The sequence below is a fragment of the Stigmatopora argus genome, chromosome 7, assembly GCF_051989625.1.
Source record: "Stigmatopora argus isolate UIUO_Sarg chromosome 7, RoL_Sarg_1.0, whole genome shotgun sequence".
NCBI lineage: Eukaryota > Metazoa > Chordata > Actinopteri > Syngnathiformes > Syngnathidae > Stigmatopora > Stigmatopora argus.
Genome location: NC_135393.1, coordinates 2934205 through 2958891, shown reverse-complemented (window position 1 = coordinate 2958891; position 24687 = coordinate 2934205). Strand labels below are relative to the sequence as shown.

General features: G+C 40.1%; 1 protein-coding gene across 4 annotated transcripts in view; it reads left to right on the top strand.

Moving 5' to 3' along the window:
• Positions 1-24687, top strand: part of crebbpa (CREB binding lysine acetyltransferase a) — a 104919-nt gene that overhangs the window by 55519 nt on the left and 24713 nt on the right. For 2 of the 4 annotated variants that reach the window (XM_077606164.1, XM_077606162.1), the window contains 12 exons: positions 1821-1938; positions 2056-2230; positions 2459-2521; positions 3074-3195; positions 3339-3551; positions 5376-5696; positions 5952-6131; positions 8970-9132; positions 9330-9448; positions 11925-12164; positions 20025-20113; positions 22268-22348. In XM_077606164.1, the coding sequence (XP_077462290.1) occupies positions 1821-1938; positions 2056-2230; positions 2459-2521; positions 3074-3195; positions 3339-3551; positions 5376-5696; positions 5952-6131; positions 8970-9132; positions 9330-9448; positions 11925-12164; positions 20025-20113; positions 22268-22348 (1884 nt within the window). The remainder of the gene's footprint in view (positions 1-1820; positions 1939-2055; positions 2231-2458; positions 2522-3073; positions 3196-3338; positions 3552-5375; positions 5697-5951; positions 6132-8969; positions 9133-9329; positions 9449-11924; positions 12165-20024; positions 20114-22267; positions 22349-24687) is intronic. The other 2 variants (XM_077606163.1, XM_077606165.1) reach the window with 2 other exon arrangements.

Below are 24687 nucleotides of genomic sequence, written 5' to 3'. Positions count from 1 at the left end.
TTGTTAATTTTGTGGACATTTGAATTTGCCAATAAAATAAATTATACTTTGTTCACATTTTATACTTTTTCATTATGCTGTACTTAATCAATATTTTGCAAAAGCACAATATTTCAATTAATTTAAAAACATGATGAAAATAGTTTATTTAAATTGTCCTACATTATTTTTTTTTTTTTCCGGTGTCGTGAGTGTGCATGGTTGTCGGTCTCCTTGTGCCCTGCGATTGGTTGGTCACCAATTCAGGGTGTCCCCTGCCTCTGGCCTGAGTCTGACTTTATCCACGGCAGCGCACTCGTAACCGAACAAACAAATTTAAATTAACTTGAATTAATATATACAGACACACTCAAACATACGTTTAATATAACTTTACACAAAACTGAATTCTAATTTTGTTTTAATTTTTTTGTTCTCCGGGTTGACTCAACCTGGACGTTCGGCGGGAGTTTTTAATACGAACGCATCAAGAGTTGTTTGTTTTTGCCTTCTCTTCAAAATATTTCGAAAATGACACGCTCAAATGTCCTCACAATACGATACCACGCGACCACTTGCCAGCTTGTCAGGATGCCTCTTCTACAAAATCAGAAAACTCTTGGCAACACGCTAGCATGTCTTCGATATCCTTTGTAGACAGGCGGCCCCCCTCATCCACCTACTGCTCAGATTTTCACATTTTTATGAACTTAAAAAAAAAGAAAGTTTCTTCAGTGCTGAGTCTTAGTAGCAAGCTGATGACAGGGGATTGGCTCCCGCTGGTGAGTGTCAGCGTAGACTTTACATTTTTAGAAAAAAAAGAATGCTTTCGCGATAACTGAAGTCGCGATAATCGAGGGAAGACTAATCATGTTGTTAACGAGGAATCATCTCCCGATAGAGCATTCTCCATCTTCACGATGATTTTATTCCTTCTTCCGAATTGGAATGCGAAGAAAAGGCCCAGTGTCCGTCTCGTTTGTTTTATTTGGTGCGCCATTTTTCTTTTGGATACGCACCCAGCCTTGAGTGCCATCCATTTCAGCGCCGAAGAAGCTCTACCCTGATTTCCGCCATTTTTTATCTCCTGTCTTCCTCCCTACAAATTTCATCATGTATTTTGACTTTACGCAGGACAAATGCATTTTCAACGCTCAATCAAAATCCATACAATGCTGGAAGAGGCTTGGTGTTGTCTTTCTGTGCGAAATGTATGTAATGTTACCCCAAACTACTATGTTGGCCGGCCGTAAGCAATCCGTTAGCAGAGCTGTTAAATTGTGTTCGATCCATGGATTCAGTCCAATTTCCAAGCGTTCACACCCGCAATGTGTTGTCATTCACGTCAGGCATTTCCTCTGTATAGCTTTAATATGTTTTTGAGGGTTATTTTAGACTTTTAAGTGCACCCTATAGGTGTGAAAATACGGTATTTCGTGCTTAATATCGATTGTCATCATACGCCTTTTCTTCGCACTACCCTTCATTGCTTGCTTTGGATCCATTGTGTTAGCTTAAATTCTACACTGACTAATGCGAAAAAACACGGAAAAAAACAAGGCTCCGCCCAGTGCTTGCGGAGATGCGGCGAGAGAGACAGTGCGGTGAAATCGTAAAGCAGCCTCTCGCGGCCTTGCCAACTGAATGTCTCAAATGCTCGTATCTCAAAATTTGTCTCTTATCTCAAGGTAAATATTTGCTCGGAATTTTACTCGTATCTCAAATTGCTTGTACGTCGGGGCACTCGTATGTGAAGGCATTACTGTAATATCGCATATTTCATGACTGTTACTTGAATGTCATTTTGACTCAATGTTCTCAATTCCCCCATTCACCTTCAGGGTACAAGCCATTTTTCCTACCCCTGACCCAGCAGCATTGAAGGACAGACGGATGGAGAACCTGGTTGCTTATGCCAGAAAAGTAGAGGGGGACATGTACGAGTCAGCGAATAGTCGGGTGACTAAATTGACCACTCATTAGTAATTCATAGATCACTAATATTCACAAATCACTGCCTTGAGATACCTGAAGTTTAACTAAATGATTTTAATTTGTTGACCTCCTTCTGCTAAGGATGAGTACTATCACTTCCTTGCTGAAAAAATATACAAAATTCAAAAGGAACTGGAAGAGAAGAGGCGCTCACGTTTACAGAAACAGATCATCAATCAGGCACCCATGGCCGCCCAGAGCACCCAGCAACCTGGGCTCCCACAGCCCAATAATCCCTTAGGCCCCAGGCCACAGAGTAAGTATCAGCTGTTATTGGATTCATTGAATATGGAAAGTGGAAATATACTTCACTGCAATAATCCACATTGCCTTGTCCTACTTCTAGTGAAAAATGAAGAATCAAACAATTTTGTTCAATGTATTTTTTGCCTAGCAGTATTATCTAATATGGTGTATTACTGGAATAATTAGTGATGGAAACAAATGCCCTGACTGTGAATTTGGTATTTATTTATTTGTTCAGATGGACCTAATCCTCTTCCAAACATGCCAAATCAAATCATGAACCGCATGCAGGTTACACAAGGTACAACTTGTATTTTCAGCCATAGCAAGTGTTCTGATTTGTCTGTGTTCATACACATCATACTAAAGCATGCTCCTGTAAACCACTAGATTAGCAATTTATGAGAGAAGACTGACAACCCATGTTAAATCGTTAAAACTGGTTAAATGGAGACACATTAAAAACGCTGTCTCATTGTCAATGTTAGCTTAAAGGAATCTAAATTTAAAAGTATAGTATGTTAGATATTAAATGTGTCAGCAGTTATTTATTGCATCCTTGATTGCTGAGTTTTGATTTGCACATTAAATACCAACACTATATATTCTTAAAATAAAAGTCCAACATCCTATTTTATTTATCGGAAATAAAAAGAATTGTAGTCTTTGCTCAGCTAAATAACCATACAAACCATTTAGAAAAGGTGATTTCAGTTTCTGCATCTGCACATGATTTTTTAACATTTCATTCAAAACAATGAACTGTCTCGATGTCTTTACGTTTGATTTAAAAAAATAAAAAAAACTTTTTCAGGATCCATAATGCTGTGTATGTTTTGTGCTTATCTGTCAGGAATCAACCAGTTTAATCACATGGCTTTGCCCAATGCTCCGATATCTCAGACGCCAATGGGGCCGCGTGCTGCCTCTCCAATGAACCATCCACAACAAATGAACATGAACTCTGTCCCAGCGGTGAGAAGGGCTGGGGAAAATGGGGCCAGATAATCGCTTAGTACTTGTCTTTTACCTTTATTACAGTCTTATTTTATTGTTAGCAATGTATATCTTCTTTACCTGATAATTTCTTATTTCTTTCATCTTCTATTGCCATCTAGGTGGGAATGTCACCCTCCCGGATGCCGCAAACCCAGGGTATGATAGCGAGTCACAACAGTGGTAACATGGTGGGCCAAACAGCGAGTCAGGGACAGTTTGTGGCTCAGACTCAATTTGGTCCAGGATCCACTACTGTGTCTGCAACAGGGGCAATGAATGTCACATTGGCACCAGGGGTGGGTCAGCCTCAAGCACAGGCTGCTGTTACTCAGGTGAGACCATAATAAGTATTGTAGCAAGAATTTCATATCGTACATGATGTTCCAATCACGTCACTTTAGAATTGCAATCTTTTATTAGATATTGTTCAGATGTTCAGACATAGGCTTTATCATCATCCTCAAATCATCAAAAGCCCTTGTCATCATACACCGCTGCGTATAACGAAATTGGTGGTGCTACTCCACAGTGTGTTTTCCCAGTAAAAGAACATAAATAAGTAATATAAAAATATAAGAGTCACATCCTGTTAAGGTCAATTCTAAAATATTGCACAATCTAAGATATTATTGCACACCCCGAAGTAATTGCACAGAAGGGATTGTTTGTCGTGCTAACGCAAGTTCAGAGTCCTGATGGCTGTGGGAAAAAACTGTCCTTAAGGGTAATTGTCCGTGCTTTGTGAGACCTGTAGCGTCTGCCAGAGGGCAGCAGCTGGAACAGGTTGTGACCAGGGTAGTATGGGTCCCTGACAATGTTCCCGGCTCTGCTGAGGTAGTGAGGGCTGGCAATGTCTTCCAGTGAGGGCAGAGAGCAGCCCATGATCTTCTGGGCAGTGTTGACCACTCTCTGCATGGCCTTTCTGTCTGCTGCGATGCTTCCAGCGTGCCACACTGTAATGCAGTATGCCAGGACGCTCTCTACAGTGGCTCTATAGTAGGTTACCAGAAGCTTAGTGTCCAAGTTGTCCTCCTGGGTACCCTCAGGAAATGGAGTCGTTTCTGGGCCTTCTTCACCACTGCCGTGGTGTTGGTAGACCAGGAGAGCTTGTCCGTGACGTGCACCCCCAGGAATTTGAAGGACTGGACCCTGTCTACGCATACTCCATTTATGAGGAGTGGGGCCAGATCTGTGCTGCATTTGCGAAAGTCCGGGATTATTTCTTTAGTTTTTGTGGTGTTTAGTGTGAGATTGTTCACCAAACACCACGAAGACAGGTTGTTGACATCATCTCTGTAGGAAGACTCATCCCAGATATCGCAAACCATTTGACATTGAATACAATATCACATTGGGCAATTTTTGTTATTCATCCCAACATATTTGATGCAATTTTGACTTTCACACTGAAGGTTTAGGTAGGCTCAATCACCACTTGATTTTTAGCGTACACATATTACTGTGGCATATTACTGAACTGTTCATATTAATAAATTGTGGTAGTGGAATTGGCATTTTACACTTTATATTTGTTTTGTTCTAGTTTGTTGCATTAAATTGTAATGCCTTTGACATTTATAATCTTACCATTTCTTACTTTGAAAGATCTGTATTAAAAAAATAATTTATTGTTCAAAATTTACCTCTAGTTTTAGCCCATATACAATGGAAATTACAGTAACTATTGAAATTTGTAAAGTTCTCACTTAATTTAGATGGATTTACCCTGGATTTAAAATTCTGTAATCTAGGCAGGTTGTTTGCTTTTTCTTGTCCATTTGGAGGCTGTTTAGTGCCACAAGATTTATATATTTTGCCCCTCACAATATTTATGAACCAAGTTAAACCAGTGTCATTACCGAATGTTTATGTTCTGTGTTAAAAGTATAAAAACAGTTTTTAAGTCATTGCATTAATCTAATAATTAGGTATCAGGATTTCCTCATTAAACAATCACACCACTCGTACTTTACTAATTAGAATTGATTTGTTCCCATTCCAAGAAGGTCTCACAGCGAAAACCTGATGCTGATGTGTGGTGTGGCATGTTGATTGTTTGTCTAATCTGATAACTTCATTTGTCTGCTTCTTGTGTGTGCTTGTTTGCCTTCCTTCTGTGTGTGTGTGTGTGTGTGTGTGTGTGTGTGTGTCTTCAGCAGCCACAGCAGCAGCAGAGCACTAACCTTCCCATGAATGCACTTGGCCCCTCGCTGGGCCCTCAGCTAGCCTCTTCCCAAACCCCCTTGCATTCAACTCCTCCGCCTCCTGCCTCTTCCGCCTCCACAGCCGGGGCGGGCATTAACTTGCCCCTCCCCCAATCCTCTAGCCGTAGTGCCACTCCCACCCTGTCTGGCCTTGTATCTGCCCAAGGTGCCACCCCACCCTGTCCCACTCAGCCCCAAACACAAGTGGAGGTCCCTTCATCTACACAGACGCAGCCCCTGCCTCAGCCCTTGCCACAGCCCCCTACCACACCGGTGAGCCTGAGCTCCTCCGCATGCCCTCCACTCTTGACCCCTGCCAACCCATGCCATCATCTTCACCCCACTGTCTGATAACATAATTTCACCAGTTTTTGTTACATCCTTGACACTTAAGATTATGGCATTGTAAGAGAACAGGAACATTCATTTGGGTGACTTTTGTACAGTCCATTCAGCAATGCATGCACCGACCCAGTTGTTTTGCACTGTGCAGTCATCTAAACTTAAGAATGTTTTTTGTCCCTATAGCTTTCTCAACCAGCAGTCAGTCTGGATAACCGGGTGCCCACACCAGCCTCAGCTGCAAGTGCTGACCTCCACTCACAGCAAGCTGCAGCTGACCTGCCTACAAAGGGGGTCAAAACAGAGGATCACTATGATAAACATGAGGTTGAGGCTGCTGGTGGAAAAACTGAACCCAAAATGGAGGTTGGTTGAAGCTAGATTCTCACAGTTATCCATCTGAATTGATACTTGAGGCCTTTTACAGTAATCCCTCACATTTCGCGGATAATATAGACCAGACAGGGCCGCGACAATCAAAATACCACAAAGTCCTTATTATTACTAACGTAGTATGTTTTCCTGCCTATACAAAAAATACAGAAGTAAAATTATCAGTCCATTTATTAAATGTTACAGTTATAGGCATACAACCAGGGGGGCCCGGCTTTGTCTGCTTGTTTAGAACCAAAAGTCAATTGTTGTGCTATTGAAAAATATTTTTTTTTAAAAAAAAAAAATGGGTGTTTAACAAATAAAAGATTGAGTTTACACACTTAGAGAAGGTGAAGAAATGCAATCACTCATCTATTAGGATCTGACAGAAGTTTGATAAAATAAATAATTTGGATAAAACAGAGAAAGGGCTGTAATGTAATTGCAATTGGAGCCTCAGAGCCAGAGCATGCTCTGCGCACTTAATTTGAATGCCACCCTCTTACTAATCTTCGCTTCCGCATGTCCGCATCTATTTTGACCTGGTATCCCCAATATGGAGGAGCAAAAAGTTAAGGAAAAACTAAAGAAAGAAGAACTGAAAAGAGAAACACACACCGGTAAGAGTGAGGTGTGGGAAAGCTTCAAATTGGTTGTTGAATATGCGACAGAAACTTCGCTGAATGTAGTCAATGTGGTGCTTTGCTTTCGTAAAAAGACTGGCACCGCGACGCTGAGCAGGCATTTAAACCGCTGTACTGGCAAAAGTGATGATAGTCAAACATCTACAGTTGTGGTCAAAAGTTTACATACACTTGTGAAAAACAATCTCATGGCTCTCTTGAGTTTCCAGTTATTTCTACAACTCTGATTTTTCTCTGATAGTGATTGGAACAGATATTTTTTTGTCACAAAAAACATTCATGAAGTTTGGTTCTTTTATGACTTTATTATGGTTTAACAGAAAAAGTGATCAAATCTGCTGGGTCAAAAATATACATAAAGCAACACGAATTAGCAATTTTGGTGACTTAGAAAGTTGTGTCAGTGAAATGAGCTTCATGGCATGGCCTCTTAACTTCTTGTGAGTGATTATGAGTGACTACAGCTGGTGACTTCTCTGAGGCCATTTAAATAGGGCTCATTGGATGCAAATGCCCACAAATGCTACAATGGGAAAGTCAAAGGAGCTCAGCATGGATCTGAAAAAGCGAATCCTTGACTTGAACAAGACAGGAAAGTCACTTGGAGCCATTTCAAAGCAGCTGCAGGTCCCAAGAGCAACAGTGCAAACAATTGTTTGTAAGTATAAAGTGCATGGCACTGTTTTGTCACTGCCACGATCAGGGAGAAAATGGTCAGGAGGGTGAAGATTCAACCGAGAATCACCAAAAAGCAGATCTGCCAAGAATTAAAAGCTGCAGGAACACAGGTGTCAGTGTCCACAGTCAAGCGTGTTTTGCATCTCCATGGACTGAAAGGCTGCCGTGCAAGAAGGAAGCCCTTGCTCCAAAAGCAGCACCTTAAGGCTCGACTGAAGCTTGCTGCTGATCACATGGACAAAGATAAGACCTTCTGGAGGAAAGTTCTGTGGTCAGACGAAACAAAAATCGAGCTGTTTGCCCACAATGCCCAGCAATATGTTTGGAGGAGAAAAGGTGAGGCCTTTAACCCCAAGTACACCATCCCTACCGTCAAGCACGGTGGTGGTAGTATTATGCTGTGGAGCTGTTTTGCTGCCAATGGAACCAGTGCTTTACAGAGTAAATGGGATAATGAAGAAGGAGGATTACCTTCAAATTCTTCAAGATAACCTAAAGTCATTAGCCCGAAGATTGGGTCTTGGGCGCAGTTGGGTGTTCCAACAGGACAATGACCCCAAACACACATCAAAAGTGGTAATGGAATGGCTAAATCAGGCTAGAATTAAGGTTTTCGAATGGCCTTCCCAAAGACCCGATTTAAACCCCATTGGGAACTTGTGGACAATGCTGAAGAAACAAGTCCATGTCAGAAAGCCATCAAATTTAAATGAATTGCACCAATTCTGTCAAGAGGAGTGGTCAAAGATTCAACCAGAAGCTTGTGGATGGCTACCAAAAGCGCCTAATTGAAGTGAAAATGGCCAAGGGACCTGTTACCAAATATTAGCGCTGCTGTATGTATATTTTTGACCCAGCAGATTTGATCACTTTTTTCTGTTCACCCATAATAAAGTCATAAAAGAGCCAAACTTCATGAATGTTTTTTGTGACAAAGAAGTATCTGTTCCAATCACTCTATCAGAGAAAAATCAGAGTTGTAGAAATAACTGGAAACTCAAGAGAGCCATGGCATTATGTTCTTCACAAGTGAATGTAAACTTTTGACCACAACTGTATATTATCATATGAAAATCTAAATGTTTTTACAGTCTTGTTTAACTTAGATTTCATTGCAAAAGACAACCTTTAATTTGTTATCATAAATCACCCCTCCTCCTTCCGAGTCCTCACAAATAAAATATAAAATTTCGGGTTTGCTTTGGGATCGGGGCTGCAAATCAAGTTAATTCGCCGGTTTCGGGCCGGGTCGGATCAGGCTGGATTTCTTTTGGCCCAATCTTACCTCTAGTTGAGGGACATTTTTCTGAGTGGCAAGCGGAAGACTTGCCTGTTTCAGTGTGAATTTTGACACTTTTATAAACATTTTCTATTTGGATACTTAATATAAAAAAATGCGATGTACTGAAGCCGTGAATGTCAAAGCTGCAAGCCGTCGAAGGATGAAAGTAGATGAGTATTTTACATTAAACCACATTTGGCTTTTTGACTTTACCTTTATATTTAGGTGGATGAAAACTCAAGTTCCTCATTGCTAAAGAAGGAGGAGTCAGAGGAAAAGCATGAGCCAATGCAGGTGGAAGAGAAGAAAGTAGAAATGAAGACCGTGCCTAAAGAAGAATTAGATGGAACTAACAGAACAGCCTCCTCTTCCCCCATTCGGAAAAAGGGTGAGTCAGTGAAGCCAACTAACAATTGGGGTGAAGATTGTGACTTAGCATTGTAAAAAAAATTGAACATGACATTCGAAAGCCACCGGTAAAGAAAACAGTATTAAATTCCATCCTTTTAGTGTTTATGAAGAAATATGATTTTTAATTGTTCTTGCACATAGTAAGACATATTTTACATGTTTTTTTTCTTTCAGTCTTTAAGCCTGAAGAATTGCGCCAGGCCCTTATGCCGACTTTGGAATCCCTCTACAGACAAGATTCAGAGTCTTTGCCCTTCAGACAGCCAGTTGACCCTATGCTTTTATGTATTCCAGTAAGTAAAACACGGAAACATATTTCACACCAAAAATATAAACATTGAAAAATTGAGAAATTTTAGGATGGGCATGAGAACCAAATTATTATTTTTTAAATCCTATAAACTATTGCCCATCACGTGGAAATTCTTCATACACTCTTTTAATCAATAGTCGTCTTGTACAGTAACTACCATATTTATTTGAGAAAAAACGTGCACCCATAATTTGTGACTAAAAATTGGTATACATTTTTTTGTAGTTTTTCTCAGTTTACACCAAGGATTGCACCAGTATACTGGTTACTGGCAAATGCTGAACACATGTCGCCATGACAAAACATTTATTTCCCTACATATGGTATGGAAACCTGGTAAAACAAACTACTACCAATATGAACACAATTCTCAAATGGAATTTACAATTTTAAATCCTGAAAGTAATTCATCATTATAATATTTAAAAAAATTCAAAGTCTGATTGATCATCATCACATTCACCAGACAATTGATTCCATTCTTCTTGAGCAAGGATAGTGCTCCCTGGGCATACTAGTTTCCCTGGAGCAACTTTTTTTATTTATACAACCCTTTATTATCCTATAAACTTGCCGAGGCTATTTGGAGAGGGCTGGCTTTTGTAAAAGAAGGTGGATTGTCGCCATCTGGCGAAGAAAGACAGATTCTATGTCTCCCATTATACATAACGGCTGCGGATGGGGACTTTTTCCACCGGCAGAGGGAAGTGTTTCACCGGAATTCGTGTATAACGTGTGTATAACGTGCACCCGAACTTTGCTTCAGTTTTTTGGTACAAAATTTTGTGCGTTATACTTGAATAAATACGGTACATAATGAAGCACTAGAATATTAGTGAATTTCATTATTTCAAATAAACCAGCAAATTGATTATTGAGACAAAGCACAAAACCATTTTAAAAATGGCAAATAAGTACTGGAGTTTCCGATTATAAGCGACTTTTTACTCCTCTTGTTTTGTGGTGTTTATTTATGGATTTTTTTGTGAGCATTATATTTTCTTATTAGAAAATTGTTTTCATTTCATGTTAAGATATTTTAATCATTTTAATATTTCTCTAACATCTCTCTGTAAATATCCTACATCAGGGGTGGCCAAGTCCGGTCTTCGAGAGCCCCTATCCGTTCTGTTCTCCCTCCACCAACACACCCGAATCAAATAATCTGGATCGGTATGAAGCTTCTGGACAGCTTGCTGATGAGTTGATCATTTGATTCAGGTATGGTATAGGAGGGAGATGGGGAAAACAAAATGGATAGGGGCTCTTGAGGACCGGACTTGGCCACCCCTGTCCTACATCAAGCCATGTATGTACACTTATAGTCAAGTGTGATGGATATATTATTGTATCGTTTTTTTCCCCCATCGATTTTTTTGCAATTTCGGCAGTTGTAAAACTAATGTGTGCTGTACAGTCAAGAAATTACAGTACCGAATGAATACTCGGAAATTCAGCCTTCGTGTTACACTCATAAGACCTATAACCATGATAAAAGGAATATAAAATTAAACTCCTCAAAAATGTTCATATTACACAGTGAATTACTTCAGAATAATGACAGACAACTGCCAACTTTACTCAAGGAAATAAACATGGAGAGCACAAAACTATACTTGTTTTTGCAACATTTTTCGAATGTCTAATCAGGCTAACATCCTATATTTAAGATACTCCTCACTAAATATGGTGGTACAAACGTCTCCAAATTAAAAGAGAAAAATTTGTGTTTTGCAAATGAAACTCGACATCTGCTTGTACGGAGGAAGATTGATTGCGCCGTCACTTTTTTTTTTTACAGTAATTTTTCGTGTCCCTGAGTCAAAGAAGAAAATACTTAGATCCTCAAGATATTGCACTTTGCACCGCAAGCAAATAAAAAATCGAACTGATAGCAAATGCAAACATTCACAACAAAACACTCAGACCTTTTTGTTTGTTTGATGGGGATGTGATTTTTATTTGCAAACAAAATGCATTCTTTTTTTAACAAGTTTTCATTTTTCTCTTTTCAGTTTTTATCAACCTGCATAACTAAATCAAATCGGTTTGTCTTGTCTTTTCAAACTTGCCGTTAGATTTTGAACTACATTTTGAACAGCATTTATTATGAAAGCCTTAAACATGAACTGATTTAAAGAAGTTTCACTGCCGCATATTATCACTGGTTTTCTTTCTAACTTTCATTTATTCATTCATCTTCCGTACCACGCATTCTCGTAAGGGTAGCGGGTGTTACTGGACCCTATCCCAGCTCACTTCGGGCAAAAGGGAGACTACACTCTAGACTAGTTTCTAATCATCCACAGGGCAGGGACAGACGACCATTCACATTTACAATTATACCGCCACCAGCGGGAATTGAGCCGTGCCTGCCTGCACCAAAGTTATGCGAGTGAACCATTTCACACCAAGCAGCTCTTTGTAACTTAAAACGTTTTATTTTCTCTTTATAGGACTATTTTGACATAGTTAAGAACCCAATAGACCTGTCCACAATAAAGCGCAAACTGGACACAGGCCAGTACCAGGATCCCTGGCAGTATGTTGATGATGTCTGGCTGATGTTCAACAATGCGTGGCTGTACAACCGCAAGACATCTCGTGTGTACAAGTGTTGCTCCAAGCTAGCCGAGGTTTTCGAGGCTGAGATTGACCCTGTCATGCAAAGCTTGGGCTACTGCTGCGGGAGGAAGGTATGTGATACAAAGAAGCCTACCTGTACACTAGAAGTCAGGTTTCAAAAGTTGTGACACATTACAAATAATAATGTCATGCAATAATGCTTTAAGTGCAACATTTTAATTAGGCTAGAAAATGGATAGCAGGCCAAAAGTTTCAATGTGGAAAATGTTTGATTTTCTGTACCGCTTACCCTCACAAGGGTCACAGTGGATACTGGAGTACCTAGAAAAAAACACACAAGGTCCAGGCCTGGGATCGAACCCTCGAGCTCAGAACTGTGAGGTTCACACGACGTGCTAACCACTCGGCCTTTAGGGAAAATGTTTATTTTAAATTCCATGGTGTTCACAAATCTCAAAAACAAGGAATGGCCATTTTCTTCTCCCTGAAGCCTCCCTTTTCTTGTACTTTAATTACGACTGGATATGAGGTGACAAGTTCAGAAATAAGAAACCAATGTCATATTGCTGTCATCCTTCGCCACTTCGTGGCTCAAGGTTTGCGGCTTCAGTACATCGTGGTATTTACCATAAGTATCCAAAACAAAAAATGTTCATAAAATGTCTATTTGTGCTGAAACTCACAGGCAGAATGCTTAGATGCTTGCTTAGTGATAACCTCAAGGATGAAAATGATGGATAAGAAATGGCAGGCCCCAAAAAATCCATGATTATGAGGGATTCACGCCTGAGGAGGTTCACCACTCAGCCGTGAAGCTGGCTCGGTTGGTATCCACTAAAGGCTTCTCAGACATGACAACAGAGAACATCAACACTGCTCGTGAGCCACTTATCCCCAAACTTATGAAGACGTCGTCAAAATTATGAGATCGGGAGTAAGAAGAGGCAGAGGACAACAATGACGAAAATGAAGATGAAAATGTGGTCTTATTTTGAGAAATCTGCAAGAGATCTTCAATGTGGCACGCAGTTTGCAACAAAGGTTCCCAGAGATTGAAGACAAAATGGTCAGAGCAATCGAATTTGCCAATCGTCTTGACTAGAATTTGCACAAATCTGACTTAAATTTTACCTTATTTTTCAAGTCTGTCCTTCTCACTTCTCATTTTTATTCAAACGACTTTCCTCCCGAATGTGTCGCGTGAGGTAGTCAAGCTTCCATTTAGCCCATATTTTTCCATCGGAAAACTCGCTCACAACTTTACCTTCGCTGCATGTTTTGCAGAACAGACCTTTCTCACTCAAAAAACAAAACATGTCCCCCAGTTCCACCGCTTGTTCTTCTATTTGCACATACAGTGGTACCTCGAGATACGAGTGCCCCGACATACGAGCAATTTGAGATACGAGTAAAATTTCGGGAAAATATTTATCTTGAGATACGAGACAAATTTTGACATACGAGCAGACAGCGGACGTGAGAGAATGCTCATAAGAACATCATGGGCATTGTCTCTTCCCGCAACTCCCTCGTGTAATGTCTCTCTGGTCGCAACTCCCTTGAGTCATGTCTCTGCGAGCATTGGGCGGAGCCTTGCATTTTTTCACTGTTTTTTTTCCCCGTTAGTTATTGCGAATGGAGAGGCGATCGCTAATACCAGAGTTATATATACTACTCGTTGGCAAGTGGTCGTGCGTTATCCTATTATGAGGACACTTGTGTGCATCATTTTCGGAATATTTTGAAGGGAATACAAAAGCAAACAGCCCCTCATAGATCTGAAAGTCAGGGTGGAGGCGGAGCAAATAGAGCCAACCCGGCCGGGAGAAGGAAGGTGTCAAAATTTAAAACAAAATTAGAATTGAGTTAAGTGTAAGGTTAGATTAAACTTATTTTTGAGTGTGTCTGCATCGTAATCCAAGTTCATTTAAATTTGTTTGTTATGTTACGAGCGCGTTGCCGTGCAAAAAGTCTTCCCCCTCTCTCCACCCTCCACGAAATCCGTTTAATTTTAATTCTATTAAACACATTTTAGTATACTATTAAACCACTAGTTATTTGTTACTTTGTTAATAGATGATTAGAACGAATAAAACATTTTTTCCAATCCAATATCCTGTTTTTGGTGTTTTTTCAGAGGGTTGGAACAAATTAATTTGTTTTTAGTTCATTTCTATGTGAAACGTTCGTTTGAATTACGACATACGAGCTCAGTCCCGGAACAAGTTATGCTCGTATCTCGAGGTACCATTGTACTCCGATAGCCATTTCAATTTAAAAGACGCACAGTTCCTTTTAACTCTGGTTTGAGGAGTCGACCTATCACATTCACTTAAGCAGAGTTAGGTTAGGTTAGAACCAATGTTCCCTCTAATTTTTCGTTGGTCTGGGCAGAAAGACAACCTCCCTGAGCGCACGGAGTACCAGTGTGAGCGACATCATCGGTACTCGGATGATTCGCCTAAAGACGTTTCGCCGACGGACGTTTGACAGACGGGCAGGTCGCCGAATGGACGTTCCGCCGAAGGTTCATTCGGCCGAATGAACGTTTGGCCGAACGGAGGTTTCGCCGAAACGGGATTTGCACGCTCGCTCCGCCCCCGGATCGTGTGTGTACAAGTTTTTCAACCTCGGCCCGCGGGCCATGTACGGCCCTTTAGGATTTTTATCCGGCCCGCCGCCGGCGTTGTCCAAATTATAGTAAAAATCAATGTTGGTCTACCATCAATGGCAGCCCGGGAATAAGCACTCTTGGGCGGGCATGGCAGCCCGGGAATAAGCACTCTTGGGCGGGCAGATGTAGCAGAACCGAGCCGTAAAATGACAGCAATCGGGTCAAATCCATCTTAAAACAGCATTTAATGATTAAATACAAATACTGGAGCTCTTTGGACATTAGAACCGAGCCCAGGGAAGTGAATTCCTCGGTAAAATGTCGCGATGGAGGCAAAAAACGTCTATAGACGTCCATTTGCCAAACGGATCAAAATGCTCTCAAATTCGGTCAAATCCAGCCGAAAACAGCGTTTAATGATTAAATAATAATAATGGAGTTTTTGGACATTAGAACCGAGCCCAGGGAAGTGAATTCCTCGGTAAAATGTCGCGATGATGTCGCGATGGAGGCAAAAAACGTCTATATATGTCCATTTGCCAAACTGATCAAAATGCTCTCAAATTCGGTCAAATCCAGCCGAAAACAGCGTTTAATGATTAAATACAAATACTGGCGCTCTTTGAACATGAGAACCGAGCCCAGGGAAGTGAATTCCTCGGTAAAATGTCGCGATGATGTCGCGATGGAGGCAAAAAAAGGTCCATATACGTCCATTCGCCAAACGGCTCAAAATGCTCTCAAATTCGGTCAAATCCATCTGAAAACAGCGTTTAATAATTAAATACAAATACTAGTATTTGTATGTAATCATTAAACTAACAAATACTAGTATTTGTATGTAATCATTAAACTAACAAATACTAGTATTTGTATTTAATCATTAAACGCTGTTTGAACGAACGTTCATTCGGCGACCTGTCCGTCTGTCAAATGTCCGTCAGCAAAACGTCTTTAGGCGAATCATCCGGTCACGACATCATCATTGCTCGCTATGGGCACACCAGTATCACACCTGCCACAAGCTGGTGCATGTCAATGTTCCCTCTAATTTTTCATGTAAAACATGCTGTAAAACACGAAAAACACAAGAGTGGACAGAGCTACTGCCACTGGCTGCCGCTTAAACGGCGCCATCATGGGGAAAGGGGTAAAAAAAAAAAAAAAAACTCAATTTTTTTTTTTTTACTGCGCGACATATGATTTCTGCTGCGCAGAGAAGACGAGAGTAGTGCGCAATTGTGCACGCGTGCAGCTTAGAGGGAACATTGGTTAGAACATTATTTCATCCTGTATTCTGGAAATTTCTTGGTTGGAGTAGCAAGACAGACAAGACTTTGTAGATCTAGGTAAAAAACTAAATACCAAAATGCAATAAAAAAAGACAGAAAAGCAGCAAAAACACAAAATGAGCGGACGGAGCTACCAATACTGGCTGCCACTTGAACGGTGCCATCGTGGTTGCAGTAGCAAAAACGGATACAGACACAAGAAAAGACGTTGTAGAGTTGGTTAAAGCTGGAACCACACAGGAAGTCTTCCTCAAGATGCGGAACTTCTGCAGACTGTGACCGAGGTTGAAAATACTCTTCCAAGCTTATCCACACAATCCCTCAGTAGTCTGGAGCTGAAGAATCAACAGTAGCAGAGTACAACTCCTCGACTCAGTTTCCGGCCTGGTAAGCGCCGACAGCTCTTCCATTTTATCGGGGAGGGATCTCACTTTCCCCATAATAATAGATGGAATGGTTGGTCTGAAGCGTCGCTTCTTCTCCCGGCACTTTTGTCCAGCTCCAGATTTCCAGCGGCATTGAGGCGTTGCTCCTTCTGCATATTGTTCACAGCTAATCCCGTGTGTATGACAGCGTAGGCATGGCTGAATGGTTCCAAAAAAGAATTAGCAGAAAGAATCCAGGCTAACAGAACAAAAAGTTGTAAAAACATTAAAGTATAAAGTACAAAGTAAAGTAATAAGGAATGTATTAAGAATGTATTAAAACACGAAAAACAAATAAGAGTGAACAGAGCTACTGCACCGGCTGCCGCGCACCGGCTGCCGCGCACCGGCTGCCGCCTGACGGCGCCATCTTGAAAAAATAAAAAAATGCGCAAGTACTCTCAATGCCGTGATTGGGTGCGCAGTATGGTACCCAGTCGTTTGGTCGAAAGACGTTTGGTCGAAAGACGTTTGGTCGAAAGACGTTTGGTCGAAAGACGTTTGGTCGCAAGACGTTTGGTCGAAAGACGTTTGGTCGAAAGACGTTTGGTCGAAAGACGTTTGGTCGAAGGACGTTTGGTCGAAGGACGTTTGGTCGACGGACGCTTGGTCGACGGACGCTTGGTCGACGGACGCTTGGTCGACGGACGCTTGGTCGACGGACAGTCCGTTCGGTGGACGGGTGCTCGGTGGACGGGCGCTCGGTGGACGGGCGCTCGGTGGACGGGCGCTCGGTGGACGGGCGCTCGGTGGACGGGCGCTCGGTGGACGGGCGCTCGGTGGACGGGCGCTCGGTGGACGGGCGCTCGGTGGACGGGCGCTCGGTGGACGGGCGCTCGGTGGACGGGCGCTCGGTGGACGGGCGCTCGGTGGACGGGCGCTCGGTGGACGGGCGCTCGGTGGAGTGGACGCTCAGTGGACGGACGCTTGGTCGACGGATTCGCTGCCAGACGTTTTTTCGAACGGACGTTTGGTCGACGGATTCGCCGCCGGACATTTCGTCGAACGGACGTTTGGACGACGGATTCGCCGCCGGACATTTCGTCGTCGCCGGGTTCGCTCGCTCTCAAAATTATAATCGAGAGAGAGAGTGAGTTTGTAATTGCATTGACAATGTAAGAGCATTAATATCTAATATCAAAATTATCAATAAGTTGCGTATTATTGGAGTGTGTACATGTTTTTCAAACTACGGCCCGCGGGCCATTAGGCTTTTTAATCCGGCCCACCGACGTTGTCCAAATTATAGTAAAAATCAATGACCTCATACATTTCCCTTTGCCCTGCAATACTGCTCATCACTCTCAATTTAAAGACTGCTTTTTTTCGTTGAATAATAATATGTTCTTAATTTTGAAAGTAAATTTGAAAATAAATTTTCACCTTCGTTGAATAATATGTTCTTAATGTTGAAAGTAAATTTGAAAATACATTTTCACCTTCGTTGAATAATAATATGTTCTTAATGTTGAAAGTAAATTTGAAAATACATTTTCACCTTCAATTGTGTCTTTTTTCTTATATTTAAATCCCCAGGTTTGATAAATTATTTTGCGTGTCCAAATGCTGTCAAATTTTAGTATCCATTCTGTCCCGCAAGTCAAAAAGTTTGCCCACCCCTAGTATAGACAAACTTGCCTCTTTTATACTATTATTGTCCCAAATTAAACACTATCAATAAGCTGCCCTTGACGGCGGTAGATGTCCGATTCATGTTGACTGAGGTGCGGACGTCCGGCTGCCATTGACGGCGGTAGACGTCCGATGAACCTTCATTCTCTATAACTTGCCATACAGCAAGGTGTTGAAATACTTTATATGGTCATTTTTATCAAACGAATAAAAGTCTTAATATACTTTTAGCCTGGAACTTTGATGTTAAAATAAAAGGCAATAAGTAAAATTATTTTATTGAAAAGAAGACAAAGCAAATTCACAGATGGTGTTTATGTTAAAGCAGTAAAACTTACAAAAGCAAATTCACAGATGGTGTTTTTATTAAAGCAGTAAAACTTACAAATTATGTACAAAAATTATAAATACAATACAAACTTACAAATTATGTAGAAAAATTACAAATACAATTCAAACTTACAAATTATGTACAAAGGGAATTCACAGATGGGAGTTTTTATTAAAACAGTAAAACTTACAAATTATACGCAATGGCTTGTAGGTACTTTACTTTGTTTGCATAGTGATCTGGGTTTTCATAGTCAATGAATATAATTTGTAAGTTTTACTGTTTTAATAAAAACTCCCATCTGTGAATTCCCTTTGTACATAATTTGTAAGTTTGTATTGTATTTCTAATTTTTGTACATAATTTGTAAGTTTGTATTGTATTTGTAATTTTTGTACATAATTTGTAAGTTTGTATTGTATTTGTAATTTTTGTACATAATTTGTAAGTTTGTATTGTATTTGTAATTTTTGCACAATTTGTAAGTTTTACTGCATTAATAAAAACACCATCTGTGAATTTGCTTTTGTAAGTTTTACTGCAAGTCGGCGAGTTTGCCAACAATGCTCGGTTCCATCTCATTGTCAGTGTCAGAGTTGAGTTTCGTAATAGGGATTCCAGCTTTAATGAAAGCACAAACTCTCCAGTGCTCGCCGACACTTTGGCCCAGGCATCCACAATCTATTCCAATTCGCCACATAACTGTAAAGTAAATGCATTTCCTTCTGTTATTTTATTTTGAATTCCCCTTATTAAGCGACTAAAAACTACAAATGCAACGCGGCACATATTTTTACACACACACACACACACACACACACACACACACACACACAAGTCTAAAATGTACTAGAAAGAGGATGGCTTTTCTGCCCTTGTAGAACGGGGCCTAGCCGCCATCTGGCGCACAAACACGTATTACATCTATAACGACCGTGAAGGGCGATATTTCGGTGGCGCAGGGCACATTTTCATATGCTTTATTTATTTTAAGACAAAATAATTTCCTTGAAATTTTCTCTCTTTTGTGTTTCCTCACATCTTTCATACTAAATTGGGACACTTTGACCAATTTTAAAGGGTTTAGTTGGTAGTTGTGTGACGACCGTGGAACGAATTAGAGAATTTACATATAAAGTACACCTCTACTTAGGAAATGTTCAAGTTACGAAAAAGTATTGGAACCAATTAATTTCGTAAGTAGAGGTACGACTGTACTTGTTGCTGCCTGTTGCGGGGCAGACCTTGCTTGATGCCGGAGTTTTTGGCGCGCCCTTTCTTTTTCTGTGGTATAATTACTTCTTAATTGGTGCTTAAAACCAACCAGTTCAGTGGAGAAAAAGAGGCGGTGCCCTGATTTTCTCCATTTTCCCCGCCATTTTAATGTCTTCTGGTTGCAAACTTTTTTCTTTAAATAGTAGAAGCGGAGGGTATTTTAGGTTGAGTGTCTGCTGGGTTGATCGCAATGTAGGCGAGTAGGTAAGAAAGTAAACCAGTCAGTGAACCGGTTAAGGTCATACAAAATTTTGAATTTAGTGCATAACCAAGGCACACCGACTGATTGGGGGCCCCGTCCATTATAGAGAAAAATTTAGTCTTAAGTGCGCCCTAGAGGTGTGAAAATAGTACTTTTTTAACTAAAAAAATATCTTCCTTTTTCCCATGTTTATGTGCAGTTTGAATTTTCCCCACAAACACTCTGTTGTTATGGAAAACAGCTGTGTACCATCCCAACCGGTGGAACATACTTCAGTTACCAAAACAGGTATTCTTCCCACCGTTCTGTGTTGTGACATTTCCAGTTATCCCACAGTGATGAGAACATCCTGAAAGGCTTACCATATTTTTAAGACGTCCACATCTCACAATTGTAGAATCACACAGGGACTTTTAAGAATATTGGTGGCCTAAAATGGTACTAGAACAAGGAACAAAATATTGATGCACACTATTCTATTCCACTTTGGCCTGCCAGATAAGCACTTTATCAAGGAGAATCAAGCTATGTTGTCATAACAAATCAGAAAAGACACACGATAACAAACTACACATAAATGCTGGCAATAATCATGTGACCATTCATCATGTGTTCAACAACCTACAATATGTCTTAGATACGAACGATTAAAGCAGTGCATGTGAAAGTTTTTGCTTTATGGGTTTCAAATATCACTGTGGCATACAATTACGGTATTTTCTCGCATATAAGCCATATTTGTAACTCAAAAAATGATGACTGAATCAAAGGTACGGCTTATATGTGCACAAATTAGACATGACATGCACGAAACTGCAAGGTGATAAAAGCGAAACACATAACTCAAGATAATGCGGCTGATACGGTCATTTATTTAAAAATATAGAAAAGATAAAACAAACGCTAAACATTTATTTTGACATCTATGAATGAAATTCACGAAAAAAATCGTATCTTGCATAATCGCGAAAAAACTCACTTGTGGCCTGCCATTGCTCTCTCAGGGCACCCGATCTTACCTTTTACCGGTAGTTAAATGAGCTCTGACTGGCCAGATGCGAGAAGCCTTGATACGTATTCGTAGTGTTTACCAGGCCAGCACATTCCAATGGTTGTTAAGGCTGATCAAAGGTCTTGCGGTCGATCATTAAAATATCAGCCTTGATACCTGTGTAATGTGTATCTCATGCTATTATTGCACCCAGAGACTTGGCGATTAGAGATGGTATAACAAAACTAGACCGCTGCAGACACACTTCCTGGTTGTACTGCTCATGTGACTTCCTTTTTGAATTCGTCCACATGAAGGCAACACACTTTCGGAAATCCAGCAGACGATCCTTTCGATTCATCCAGTATCTCAGAAATAACACATGCAATGGTTTCCTTTCTAAGTAACACATTTGTACTCCCTATTAAAACCCTCAATGTGGAGGTGAAAATTGTGAATCAATCGGCGTCTTATACGAGAGAAATTTCAACGATTTTAAGACAATTTTAAGGGTGCGGTTTATACACGAAGGTGGTCGATATGCGAGAAAATACGGTAAATTGTTTAAGCAAACACAAAGCTAAGACGCAGGATACAAAAAAATATTTTTATATATTTCACCTAATGAATATTAGTGCAATTCTTACATATGCTCAATTTGTGTGGCAAATAAGTGCACGTCCCCACAATATCTTCCATGAGTCATTAGAGGTAAGATCGGGCCGAAAAAATCCAGCCCGCGGGTCCAAAAATCCGATTCGCCCGAACCCGAGGAATTAACTTGATTTGCAGGCCCGAGCCGGAAGCAAAAACGAATTTTCAGAATTTTTAGAATTTTTTGTGAGGACTCGGGACTCCCGACCCGAGTTGGGAGGAGCAGGGGTGATTTATGATAACTGTCTTTTGTAACGAAATCTAAGTTAAACAAGACTTTATAAACATTTACATCTTTTATATGATAATATAGAAATATAGAAGTTTGACGATTTCAACTGTTTATCTGCCTGCTCAGCGTCGAGGTGTCAGTCTTTTTGCCAACGATCATATTCAACAATCAATTTGAAGCTTTTCCAAAATTCATTCTTACCGGTACCAGTGCCTGTTTAGCTTATCTTTAGCTTCTTGCGGCGTTCACGTGATGTGCGCAGAGGATGCTCTGGTTCTGCGGCTCCGCGTCCAATTGCAATTACACTACTGCGCCTTCTGTTTTACCCATAATTCCAAAATATTTTATAACAAGTATTCCTTAGTTGAGTATCCACACATCGTTTTCAAAACTTTTATTAAAAAAAGGCAGCGAGAGAGACCACACATGGTTTAACAATGAAATTTCCCGAATACGGGATGAATAAAGTTATCCAATCCAAGTAGGCACCTACAAGAAGGTATTTTTATATTATTTTTTTATATTTTATATTTGAAAAGTTAATTAATTTGCACAATGTTCACAGGTACCACTTTTGTGAGAAATGCTTCAATGAGATTCAGGGAGAGAGTGTGACATTAGGAGATGACCCAGCGCAACCACAGACGTAAGTAAATTGACAAATACACGTACAGGAGATATTTCAGATCTAAATAATATTCTTGTACGTTTAGCTCGGAGACCAATGTGTTATGTATATCAAAGTACTCATTAATTGTATATATTGGAGTTGTTGCTTTTTTCTTATTTTACAGACATGTTATAGAATTTTAACTTTTATTGTACTGGCCAATATTTACACAAGGGCTGTAAAGTACCTGGTTGGGTTTGAGCAAAAAAATTACCTGGAATGCCTTTATTTTTAAAAAGGTAAACAATAGAACTTATGTAATTGAGTTACTCAGACCTATTTCTGAGAGATTTCAAATAAATTACAGTCGTACCTCTACTAATGAAATTAATTGGTTCCAGAACTTTTTTCGTAAAATTGAAAATTTTATAAGTACAGTCATACCTCTACTTACGAAATTAATTGGTTCCAAAACTTTTTTTGTAACTTGAACATTTCGTAAGTAGAAGTGTACTTTATATGCAAATTCTCTAATCCGTTCCACGGTCCTCACACAACTACCGACTAAACCCTTTAAAATTGGTGTGTCCCAATTTTGTACGAAAGATGTGAGGAAACACACAAAGTGAGAGAAAATTATTAGAAAATTATTTATTAATGTCATGAAAGCATACAAAATCTATCTGTGTTGAAACGCACTGAGAGCACGCAAAGAGAGCACACAACCACTGTCTTGTTTTGAGTGGATGTATGTGTGTGTGCGTGTTTGCTTGGCGCGGAACAATTAAGCCCCGTGGGTCGGGGACACAACAGGAGAAAATCAAACACACAAACACACAGATCCACTCCAATTACTAAGAAGACATTGACATCCACACGGACACATAAGCACACGTCTTATAAACGCAACATTAAGAGTTCAAACAACAACATTAACAACATTAATCAACAACAAAAAATAACGTTTTATGGTTTCTTTGGAATTTAATTTGTCACCCGTTTTATTAGCAACTGGTTCTTACCTGTTTGGATTTCACTTGCCCTTCTGCCGTGCAGGTTGACGGACACTTTTGGGGAAAAAAAACTATCCAAAGACGATTGCCTTTGACGACTTTTAATAATGTTTCTATAATGTAACAGACAAACGTCGTCAAAGTGGGCAATCGCACGACTCGTGAACACTTTTACTGGATTGGTTTTTTTTCTATGAAGACAATATCTCCAGCATTTCTTTGATATTTTTTTTATTTTTTTTTGCTGTTGCAATGTTCGCTGCTTTCTCCTCATCTGCCTTCTCGTTGTATTCGCCCGTATTGTCGAGTGTTCCATAAACTCTAGAGAGTTTGTATTTATGCCCCCTCGACCAACTAATCATCCACAATGACCACTTCTTTTCATTCACACTGGTACATTTCTTGGGAGGCATGATGATAAAAACAGAAGCAGCTGCTTTATCCACACTTGGAAAAAAATAAAAAAAAAACACCGTCAGAACTCTGTGAGGACGAACGGTGGTCAAAAGTACATAAGAGATAATCTTGAAACAGTGGTTGTTGTGAGACAGCCATTGCGAGCCCAGTATAGTGTAGAGAGATTCTAAAGTGAGAATCAATGCATCCGCGACAATATTTTCAAAATAAAATAACGGATAACGAATGCATGTACTTTTTGGGTTTTTTTGTAACTTGGATATTTTTCTTATCTTGAGGCATATAAATCATTTGCATATAAAAAGTTTTGTAACCTGGAAATTTCGCACCTAGAGGCATTCGTAAGTAGAGCAGTACGTTATATGTAAATTCTCTAATTCGTTACACGATCCTCACAAAACTACCAACTAAACCAGGGGTAGGCAAACTATTCCACTGTAGTGGGTGTGGGTTTTCATTCCAACCCATAAAGAAGACACATTTTCACCAATCTGGTGTCCTATAAGTGCAATCAGTGGATTGCAGTCAGGTGCCACTTGTTTTCTGCAGAAATTTCTTTGGTGATATTGTCTGCGCTTTATAGGTTGGAACAAAAACCTGCACCCCACAACGGCCCTTGAGGACCGGTTTGCCCACCCCTGAATTAAACCCTTAAAAATTTATCAAAGTGTGCCAATTTTTTAGGGAAAGTGTGAAGACACAAAAATCTGAGAACATGATCATAAAATTATTTAATAAGCCATTAAAATGAATAATCATGCAAAATTAGTGTTGAAGCGCATGTGCACAAGTTTCAGGAAGCTCACATTAGGCAACAAGAGACAGAGAACACACGACCACATCAACACATCTAATAAACATAAAATTAAGAATTCAATGCAATATGACATTGAACTTGTAATCGTTTTCATTAACGGTCTATGATTTCTTTGGCATTTTAATTTT